At 42.0% G+C, this 12,500-nt stretch overlaps 1 protein-coding gene across 1 annotated transcript in view; it reads left to right on the plus strand.

Moving 5' to 3' along the window:
• Positions 1-12,500, plus strand: part of LOC110511668 (tyrosine-protein kinase receptor UFO) — an 81,916-nt gene that overhangs the window by 48,902 nt on the left and 20,514 nt on the right. The window contains exons 10-11 of the mRNA XM_036962127.1: positions 3,653-3,782; positions 6,795-6,886. Coding sequence (XP_036818022.1) covers positions 3,653-3,782; positions 6,795-6,886 — 222 coding nt within the window. The remainder of the gene's footprint in view (positions 1-3,652; positions 3,783-6,794; positions 6,887-12,500) is intronic.

A 12,500-nucleotide genomic window follows, 5' to 3' on the forward strand; every position in this document is an offset into this window, starting at 1 on the left:
GGGGGGAGAGGGGGGGAGAGGGGAGAGGGGGGGTGGAGAGGGGAGAGGAGAGGAGGGGGGGGAGAGGGGAAGAGGAGGGAGAGGGGGGGAGAGGGGAGAGGAGGGGGGAGAGGGGAGAGGAGGGGGGAGAGGGGGGGAGACGGGAGAGGAGGGGGAGAGGAAAGGGGAGACGTGTCATCCATATTTAGAAGCAGTAACAGAACCGGGAGTATCTCTGATAATAGAACCAGACTACTATACACCCTGGACTACGCAACAAGGAGAATGAGAGAGGAAGAGGGAGATGGTTTATTCGGGAGGGAGAAAGAGGGGGATATTTAATGTGAGAGAGCGAGTGTTAGCTTCTTTGTGGGAGAGAGAGGTGACTAAGTTGTTATAACCGTTAACAGTGTGGAAAAAGTACTCAAATCTCATACTGTAGTAAAAGTGAATGTCACCCAGTAAAATACAACTTGAGTAAAACTATTTGATTTTAAATATACTTATCAAAAGTATCAAAAGTAAAAGTATGAATAATTTAAATTTCCTTATATTAAGCCATGTTGTTCTCTGTTTAGTGAGTCCTCCAGATCAGAGCCAGTAGAGATGACCAGGGATGTTCTCTGTTTAGTGAGTCCTCCAGATCAGAGCCAGTAGAGATGACCAGGGATGTTCTCTGTTTAGTGAGTCCTCCAGATCAGAGGTAGTAGGGATGACCAGGGATGTTCTCTGTTTAGTGAGTCCTCCAGATCAGAGCCAGTAGAGATGACCAGGGATGTTCTCTGTTTAGTGAGTCCACCAGATCAGAGGCAGTAGGGATGACCAGGGATGTTCTCTATTTAGTGAGTCCTCCAGATCAGAGGCAGTAGGGATGACCAGGGATGTTCTCTGTTTAGTGAGTCTTCCAGATCAGAGGCAGTAGGGATGACCAGGGATTTTCTCTGTTTAGTGAGTCCTCCAGATCAGAGGCAGTAGGGATGACCAGGGATGTTCTCTGTTTAGTGAGTCCTCCAGATCAGAGGCAGTAGGGATGACCAGGGATGTTCTCTGTTTAGTGAGTCCTCCAGATCAGAGGTAGTAGGGATGACCAGGGATGTTCTCTGTTTAGTGAGTCCTCCAGATCAGAGGCAGTAGGGATGACCAGGGATGTTCTCTGTTTAGTGAGTCCTCCAGATCAGAGGCAGTAGGGATGACCAGGGATGTTCTCTGTTTAGTGAGTCCTCCAGATCAGAGGCAGTAGGGATGACCAGGGATGTTCTCTGTTTAGTGAGTCCTCCAGATCAGAGGCAGTAGGGATGACCAGGGATGTTCCCTGTTTAGTGAGTCCTCCAGATCAGAGGCAGTAGGGATGACCAGGGATGTTCTCTGTTTAGTGAGTCCTCCAGATCAGAGGCAGTAGGGATGACCAGGGATGTTCTCTGTTTAGTGAGTACTCCAGATCAGAGGCAGTAGAGATAACCAGGGATGTTCTCTGTTTAGTGAGTCCACCAGATCAAAGGCAGTAGGGATGACCAGGGATGTTCTCTGTTTAGTGAGTCCTCCAGATCAGAGACAGCAGGGATGACCAGGGATGTTCTCTTGATAAGTGCAAATTGGACCCTTTCCTGTCCTGCTAGGCATTCAAAATGTAAGAGTACTTTTGGGTGTCAGGGAAAATGAATGGAATAAAAAGTACAATATTTTCTTTAGGAATGTAGTGAAGTAAAAGTAAATGTTGTCAAAAATATAAATAGTAAAGTAACACACAGAGAGAGAGAGAGGAGACCATAGTAAAATAACACAAAATAAATCAAATAAACTATACACCCTGGTATCTACTATACACCCTGGTCTCTACTATACACCCTGGTCTCTACTATACACCCTGGTATCTACTATACACCCTGGTCTCTACTATACACCCTGGTCTCTACTATACACCCTGGTCTCTACTATACACCCTGGTCTCTACTATACACCCTGGTCTCTACTATACACCCTAGTCTCTGCTATACACCCTAGTCTCTACTATACACCCTGGTCTCTACTATACACCCTAGTCTCTACTATACACCCTAGTCTCTACTATACACCCTGGTCTCTACTATACACCCTGGTCTCTACTATACACCCTGGTCTCTACTATAACCCCCATAGTAAACTATACACCCTTGTATCTACTATACACCCTGGTCTCTATTATACACCCCGGTCTCTACTATACACCCTGGTCTCTACTATACACCCTGGTCTCTACTATAACCCCCATAGTAAACTATACACCCTGGTATCTACTATACACCCTGGTCTCTACTATACACCCTGGTCTCTACTATACACCCTGGTATCTACTATACACCCTGGTATCTACTATAACCCCCATAGTAAACTATACACCCTGGTATCTACTATAACCCCCATAGTAAACTATACACCCTGGTCTCTACTATACACCCTGGTCTCTACTATACACCCTGGTCTCTACTATACACCCTGGTCTCTACTATACACCCTGGTCTCTACTTTACACCCTGGTCTCTACTATACACCCTGGTCTCTACTATACACCCTGGTCTCTACTATACACCCTGGTCTCTACTATACACCCTGGTCTCTACTATACACCCTGGTCTCTACTATACACCCTGGTCTCTACTATACACCCTGGTCTCTACTATACACCCTAGTCTCTGCTATACACCCTAGTCTCTACTATACACCCTGGTCTCTACTATACACCCTAGTCTCTACTATACACCCTAGTCTCTACTATACACCCTGGTCTCTACTATACACCCTGGTCTCTACTATACACCCTGGTATCTACTATAACCCACATAGTAAACTATACACCCTGGTCTCTACTATACACCCTGGTCTCTACTATACACCCTGGTATCTACTATAACCCCAATAGTAAACTATACACCCTTGTATCTACTATACACCCTGGTCTCTATTATACACCCCGGTCTCTACTATACACCCTGGTCTCTACTATACACCCTGGTCTCTACTATAACCCCCATAGTAAACTATACACCCTGGTATCTACTATACACCCTGGTCTCTACTATACACCCTGGTCTCTACTATACACCCTGGTATCTACTATACACCCTGGTATCTACTATAACCCCCATAGTAAACTATACACCCTGGTATCTACTATAACCCCCATAGTAAACTATACACCCTGGTCTCTACTATACACCCTGGTCTCTACTATACACCCTGGTCTCTACTATACACCCTGGTCTCTACTATACACCCTGGTCTCTACTTTACACCCTGGTCTCTACTATACACCCTGGTCTCTACTATACACCCTGGTCTCTACTATACACCCTGGTCTCTACTATAACCCCCATAGTAAACTTTACACCCTGGTATCTACTATACACCCCGGTCTCTACTATAACCCCCATTGACACACAACCCCCACACACACACATACACACAAACACATTCACACAACACACACAAACACATTCACACAACACGCAGACACACACACACAGACACACACACACAAACAGACACACAGACACACACACACACAGACACACACACACACACAACCCCCACGCCCTACAACAGCCCCAGTAGCACTGCTTCTCTAGAAACTCTGTCCTTCTCCTCAAGGAACCACATGACTGACCCCCCCCCCCCCCCGCCTCCCTCCCTCCCCCAGATACCTCCTACCAGCCGCTCTTCTCTTGGCACTGGTGGTATGTTGTCATGGCGATAGCTGTTGCCGTGGCGCTAGCAGTCCTAATGGCAGTGTACGTGGCCAAACTACGGCGGAAGGAGACACGCTTTGGGTGAGTAGGCTCCTCAGTCTCCCAGGCGGAGTGTGTGTGTGTGTGTGTGTGTGTGTGTGTGTGTGTGTGTTTGACGTAATGGTAAATGTCATGTATTAGCTAAGAAAACAGGGGTTTTCTCTTTGTGTCAGCGTGCATTCTGGGGCCTGTAGAACGACTCTGTTATAAAACTATGGATTCTGACATATTAGAGAAAGGTTCTACAGCTGTGTTTGTGCATCTGGCTGCAGATGTGTGTGTGTGGAGAGTCTATAACCCATCTGGAGAGTCTATAACCCATCTGGAGAGTCTATAACCCCTCTGGAGAGTGTATAACCCATCTGGAGAGTCTATAACCCATCTGGAGAGTCTATAACCCCTCTGGAGAGTCTATAACTCATCTGGAGAGTCTATAACCTATCTGGAGAGTATATAACCCATCTGGAGAGTCTATAACCCATCTGGAGAGTCTATATAACCCATCTGGAGAGTCTATAACCCATCTGGAGAGTCTATAACCCATCTGGAGAGTATATAACCTATTTGGAGAGTCTATAACCCACCTGGAGAGTTTATAACCCATCTGGAGAGTCTATAACCCATCTGGAGAGTCTATAACCCATCTGGAGTGTCTATATAACCCATCTGGAGAGTCTATAACCCATCTGGAGAGTATATAACCTATTTGGAGAGTCTATAACCCATCTGGAGTGTCTATATAACCCATCTGGAGTGTCTATATAACCCATCTGGAGAGTCTATAACCCATCTGGAGAGTATATAACCTATTTGGAGAGTCTATAACCCATCTGGAGAGTCTATAACCCATCTGGAGAGTATATAACCCATCTGGAGAGTCTATAACCCATCTGGAGTGTCTATATAACCCATCTGGAGAGTCTATAACCCATCTGGAGAGTATATAACCTATTTGGAGAGTCTATAACCCCTCTGGAGAGTCTATAACCCCTCTGGAGAGTCTATAACCCCTCTGGAGAGTCTATATAACCCATCTGGAGAGTCTATAACCCATCTGGAGAGTATATAACCTATTTGGAGAGTCTATAACCCACCTGGAGAGTATATAACCCATATGGAGAGTCTATAACCCATCTGGAGTGTCTATATAACCCATCTGGAGAGTCTATAACCCATCTGGAGAGTATATAACCTATTTGGAGAGTCTATAACCCACCTGGAGAGTATATAACCCATATGGAGAGTCTATAACCCATCTGGAGTGTCTATATAACCCATATTGAGAGTCTATAACCCATCTGGAGAGTATATAACCTATTTGGAGAGTCTATAACCCATCTGGAGTGTCTATATAACCCATCTGGAGTGTCTATATAACCCATCTGGAGAGTCTATAACCCATCTGGAGAGTATATAACCTATTTGGAGAGTCTATAACCCACCTGGAGAGTTTATAACCCATCTGGAGTGTCTATGTAACCCATCTGGAGAATCTATAACCCATCTGGATAGTATATTACCCATCTGGAGAGTCTATACCCCATCTGGAGAGTCTATAACCCATCTGGAGTGTCTATATAACCCATCTGGAGTGTCTATATAATCCATCTGGAGAGTCTATAACCCATCTGGAGAGTATATAACCTATTTGGAGAGTCTATAACCCACCTGGAGAGTCTACAACCCATCTGGAGAGTATATAACCCATCTGGAGAGTATATAACCTATTTGGAGAGTCTATAACCCATCTGGAGAGTTTATAACCCATCTGGAGAGTCTATAACCCATCTGGATAGTTTATAACCCATATGGAGAGTCTATAACCCATCTGGAGAGTCTATAACCCATCTGGAGAGTCTATATACCCCATATGGAGAGTTTATAACCCATCTGGAGAGTCTAGAACCCATATGGAGTGTCTATGTAACCCATCTGGAGAATCTATAACCCATCTGGAGAGTATATTACCCATCTGGAGAGTCTATACCCCATCTGGAGAATCTATACCCCATCTGGAGAGTCTATAACCCATCTGGAGTGTCTATATAACCCATCTGGAGTGTCTATATAATCCATCTGGAGAGTCTATAACCCATCTGGAGAGTCTATAACCCATCTGGAGAGTTTATAACCCATCTGGAGAGTCTATAACCCATCTGGAGAGTCTATAACCCATCTGGAGAGTCTATATACCCCATATGGAGAGTCTATAACCCATCTGGAGAGTCTATAACCTATTTGGAGAGTCTATAACCCATCTGGAGTGTCTATATAACCCCTCTGGAAAGTCTATAACCCACCTGGATAGTCTATAACCCATCTGGAGAGTCTATAACCCCTCTGGAGAGTCTATATACCCCATCTGGAGACTCTAGAACCCATTTGAAGATTCTATAACACATTTGGAGAGTCTAGAACCATTTTGGAGACTCTAGAACCCACTTGGAGACTCTATAACTGATCTGGAGACTCTCTAACTGATCTGGAGACTCTAAAACCACACTGGAGATTCTAGAACCCATTTAGAGACTCTGGAACCAATCTGTTTTGGTCAGACTCAGATTCCTTCACAATACAGAAATGTACCTCTTCAGCTGTGTTTGTCCACCTGACTACAGGTGTGACAACTGATTTATGTTCCTATGTTTTTCTATGTGTGTGTGTGTGTGTGTGTGTGTGTGTGTGTGTGTGTGTGTGTGCGTGCATATACGTTTGTGTGTGTGTGTGTGTGTGTGCGTGTGTGTGCATGCGTGCATATACGTTTGTGTGTGTGTGTGTGTGTGCATGTATATATGTTTGTGTGTGTGTGTGTGCATGTATATATGTTTGTGTGTGTGTGCGTGTGTGTGCATGCTTGTATATACGTGTGTGTGTGTGTGTGTGTGTGTGTGTGTGTGTGTGCATGTATGCATGTACGTTTGTGTGTGTGTGTGTGTGTGTGTGTGTGTGTGTGTGTGTGTGTGTGTGTGTGTGTGTGTGTGTGTGTGTGTGGGTGTGTGGGTGGGTGCGTGCATATACGTTTGTGTGTGTGTGTGTGTGTGTGTGTGTTAACAGGGAAGTGTTTGAGCCCATGATGGAGAGTGGAGAGCTGGTGGTGAGGTACAGAGCACGACGTACATACAGCCGCAGGACCACTGAGGCCACATGTGAGTCCCTCTGTCTCTCCATACCTGATCCTAGATCCTCCCTACCTGATCCTAGAGCAGTGGAAGATGGGCGTTTCTCTACATGTCCTTACATGTAACTGACCTCAGGATATGTATAGCTAGATGGAAAGAGTCTCCCTGTCAAGCAAGCCTGCCCCAACACATACCCATCTATTGATAGAAACAGTCCTAGTCCAACATACTGCATACAGTATACTGTATCACCTATACAATACTACATACCTACTGTATCACCTATACAATACTACGTACCTACTGTATACTGAATAACCTATACAATCCTACATACCTACTGTATCACCTATACAATACTACATACCTACTGTATACTGTATCACCTATACAATACTACATACCTACTGTATACTGTATCACCTATACAATACTACATACCTACTGTATCACCTATACAATACTACGTACCTACTGTATCACCTATACAATACTACGTACCTACTGTATACTGTATCCCCTATACAATACTACATACCTACTGTATCACCTATACAATACTACATACCTACTGTATCACCTATACAATCCTACATACCTACTGTATCACCTATACAATACTACATACCTACTGTATACTGTATCACCTATACAATACTACGTACCTACTGTATACTGGGTCACCTATACAATACTACATACCTACTGTATACTGTATCACCTATACAATACTACATACCTACTGTATCACCTATACAATCCTACATACCTACTGTATACTGTATCACCTATACAATACTACATACCTACTGTATACTGTATCACCTATACAATACTACATACCTACTGTATCACCTATACAATACTACATACCTACTGTATCACCTATACAATCCTACATACCTACTGTATACTGGGTCACCTATACAATACTACATACCTACTGTATACTGTATCACCTATACAATACTACATACCTACTGTATACTGTATCCCCTATACAATACTACATACCTACTGTATCACCTATACAATACTACATACCTACTGTATCACCTATACAATACTACGTACCTACTGTATACTGGGTCACCTATACAATACTACATACCTACTGTATACTGTATCACCTATACAATACTACATACCTACTGTATCACCTATACAATACTACATACCTACTGTATACTGTATCCCCTATACAATACTACATACCTACTGTATCACCTATACAATACTACATACCTACTGTATCACCTATACAATCCTACATACCTACTGTATCACCTATACAATACTACATACCTACTGTATACTGTATCACCTATACAATACTACATAACTACTGTATCACCTATACAATACTACATACCTACTGTATCACCTATACAATACTACATACCTACTGTATACTGTATCACCTATACAATACTACATACCTACTGTATCACCTATACAATACTACATACCTACTGTATACTGTATCACCTATACAATACTACATACCTACTGTATCACCTATACAATACTACATACCTACTGTATACTGGGTCACCTATACAATACTACATACCTACTGTATACTGTATCACCTATACAATACTACATACATACTGTATACTGTATCACCTATACAATACTACACACATACAGTATACTGTATCACCTATACAATACTACATACATACTGTATACTGTATCACCTATACAATACTACATACCTACTGTATACTTAACCATCTTTACAATACTACATACATACGGTATACTATACACTACTACATACATACTGTATACTAAACCACCTATACAATACTACATTCATATTGTATATCATACAATACTACATACATACTGAATACTATACCACCTATAAAATACTACATACATACTGTATACTATATAATACTACGTTCATACTGTATACTATACCACCGATACATTACTACATTCATATTGTATACCACACAATACTACACACATACTGAATACTATACCACCTAAACAATACTACATACATACTGTATGCTATACCTGTATAGTGTTTACCCTCTTTGCCTGTGCCTGGCCTAACACAGTACTTCAGTGTCCTATAGAGGAGCGTTGACGAGGACAGTATCATAACAGGGTCTGTTTTTAGCTGAATCCACCCAGAGATAAGCTGAGCTTAGCATTAATAGATTAATAACACCCCTCTACAGCCAAGTACCATTTAATAGAGCACAGTACAATAGAGTACCCTGGAGTACAGTAGAGTACAGTAAAGTAGAGTACAGTAAAACAGAGTACCCACGAGTACAGTAGAGTACAGTACAGTAAAACAGAGTACCATAGAGTACAGTAAAACAGAGTACCCTAGAGTACAGTAGAGTACAGTAGAGTACAGTAAAACAGAGTACCATAGAGTACAGTGGAGTACAGTAGAGTAGAGTACAGTAAAGCAGAGTACCCTAGAGTACATTTGAGTACAATAGAGTACAGTACAGTATAGTAGAGTACAGTACTGTGCAGTATAGTATAGTACAGTATTATAGTGTACAGTACAGTAGAGTGCAGTACAGTAGATCGCAGTACAGTACAGTAGAGTAGAGTATAGTAGAGCGCAGTAGAGTACAGTACAGTAGAGTACATTAGAGTGCAGTACACTACAGTAGAGTACAGTAGAGTACAGTACACTACAGTAGAGTACAGTACAGTAGATAGAGTACAGTACAGTAGAGCACAGTACAGTAGAGCACAGTACAGTAGAGTACAGTACAGTAGAGTACAGTACACTACAGTAGAGTAGAGTATAGTAGAGCGCAGTAGAGTACAGTACAGTAGAGTACATTAGAGTGCAGTACACTACAGTAGAGTACAGTAGAGTACAGTACACTACAGTAGAGTACAGTACAGTAGATAGAGTACAGTACAGTAGAGCACAGTACAGTAGAGCACAGTACAGTAGAGTACAGTACAGTAGAGTACAGTACACTACAGTAGAGTACAGTAGAGTGCAGTAGAGGACAGTAGAGTACAGTACAATACAGTAAAGTACAGTAGAGTAGAGTATAGTAGAGCGCAGTAGAGTACAGTACAGTAGAGTACATTAGAGTGCAGTACACTACAGTAGAGTACAGTAGAGTACAGTACACTACAGTAGAGTACAGTACAGTAGATAGAGTACAGTACAGTAGAGCACAGTACAGTAGAGCACAGTACAGTAGAGTACAGTACAGTAGAGTACAGTACACTACAGTAGAGTACAGTAGAGTGCAGTAGAGTACAGTAGAGTAGAGTACAGTAGAGTAGAGTACAGTAGAGTACATTAGAGTACAGTGCACTACAGTAGAGTAAAGTAGAGTACAGTAGAGTACAGTACAGTAGAGTACAGTAGAGTACAGTACAATACAGTAAAGTACAGTAGAGCACAGTAGAGTACAGTAGACTACAGTACACTACTGTAGAGTACAGTAGAGTACAGTAGAGTACAGTACACTACAGTAGTGCAGTAGAGTACATTAGAGTACAGTACACTACAGTAGAGTACAGTAGAGTAGAGTATAGTAGAGCGCAGTAGAGTACAGTACAGAAGAGTACAGTAGAGTACAGTACACTACAGTAGAGTACAGTACAGTAGATAGAGTACAGTACAGTAGAGCACAGTACAATAGAGTACCCTGGAGTACAGTAGAGTACAGTAAAGTAGAGTACAGTAAAACAGAGTACCCAAGAGTACAGTAGAGTACAGTACAGTAAAACAGAGTACCATAGAGTACAGTAAAACAGAGTACCCTAGAGTACAGTAGAGTACAGTAGAGTACAGTAAAACAGAGTACCATAGAGTACAGTAGAGTACAGTAGAGTAGAGTACAGTAAAACAGAGTACCCTAGAGTACAGTAGAGTACAGTAGAGTAGAGTACAGTAAAACAGAGTACCCTAGAGTACATTCGAGTACAATAGAGTACAGTACAGTATAGTAGAGTACAGTACTGTGCAGTATAGTATAGTACAGTATTATAGTGTACAGTACAGTAGAGTACAGTACACTACAGTAGAGTACAGTACAGTAGATAGAGTACAGTACAGTAGCGCACAGTAGCGCACAGTACAGTAGAGCACAGTACAGTACAGTAGAGTACAGTACACTACAGTAGAGTACAGTAGAGTGCAGTAGAGTACAGTAGAGTAGAGTACAGTAGAGTAGAGTACAGTAGAGTACATTAGAGTACAGTGCACTACAGTAGAGTAAAGTAGAGTACAGTAGAGTACAGTACAGTAGAGTACAGTAGAGTACAGTACAATACAGTAAAGTACAGTAGAGCACAGTAGAGTACAGTAGACTACAGTACACTACTGTAGAGTACAGTAGAGTACAGTACACTACAGTAGTGCAGTAGAGTACATTAGAGTACAGTACACTACAGTACAGTACAGTATAGTAGAGTATAGTAGAGCGCAGTAGAGTACAGTACAGTAGAGTACATTAGAGTGCAGTACACTACAGTAGAGTACAGTAGTGTACAGTACACTACAGTAGAGTACAGTACAGTAGATAGAGTACAGTACAGTAGAGCACAGTACAGTAGAGCACAGTACAGTAGAGTACAGTACAGTAGAGTACAGTACACTACAGTAGAGTACAGTAGAGTGCAGTAGAGTACAGTAGAGTAGAGTACAGTAGAGTAGAGTACAGTAGAGTACATTAGAGTACAGTGCACTACAGTAGAGTAAAGTAGAGTACAGTAGAGTACAGTACAGTAGAGTACAGTAGAGTACAGTACAATACAGTAAAGTACAGTAGAGCACAGTAGAGTACAGTAGACTACAGTACACTACTGTAGAGTACAGTAGAGTACAGTAGAGTACAGTACACTACAGTAGTGCAGTAGAGTACATTAGAGTACAGTACACTACAGTAGAGTACAGTAGAGTACAGTAGAGTACACTACAGTAGAGTACAGTAGAGTACACTACAGTAGAGTACAGTAGAGTACAGTAGAGTACAGTACAATACAGTAAAGTACAGTAGAGCACAGTGGAGTACAGTAGAGTACATTAGAGTACAGTAGAGTACAGTACACTACAGTAGAGTACAGTAGAGTACAATAGAGTACAGTACAGTACAGTAGAGCACAGTAGAGTACAGTAGAGTACATTAGAGTACAGTAGAGTACAGTACACTACAGTAGAGTACAGTAGAGCACAGTAGAGTACAGTAGAGTACATTAGAGTACAGTAGAGTACAGTAGAGTACAGTACACTACAGTAGAGTACAGTAAAGTACAGTAGAGTACATTAGAGTACAGTAGAGTACAGTAGAGTACAGTAGAGTACAGTAGAGTACATTAGAGTACAGTAGAGTACAGTAGAGTACAGTACACTACAGTAGAGTACAGTACAATACAGTAAAGTACAGTAGAGCACAGTAGAGTACAGTAGAGTACAGTAGAGTACAGTACAGTACAGTAGAGTACAGTAGAGTACAATAAAGTACAGTAGAGTACCATCAGTCTCGTATGCCAACAGTACTCACCAGTTATTACATGGTACCTTCTGATCTGATTACAGTCAGACAGCTGTTCCAGTGTAGACGTTCAGGAGGAGAGCTAGATAGGCGAACTCATTCACTGAGAAGATGGCATCACTCATACAGTCTAA

The sequence above is a fragment of the Oncorhynchus mykiss genome, chromosome 24 (genome assembly GCF_013265735.2).
Source record: "Oncorhynchus mykiss isolate Arlee chromosome 24, USDA_OmykA_1.1, whole genome shotgun sequence".
Classification (NCBI taxonomy): Eukaryota; Metazoa; Chordata; class Actinopteri; order Salmoniformes; family Salmonidae; genus Oncorhynchus; species Oncorhynchus mykiss.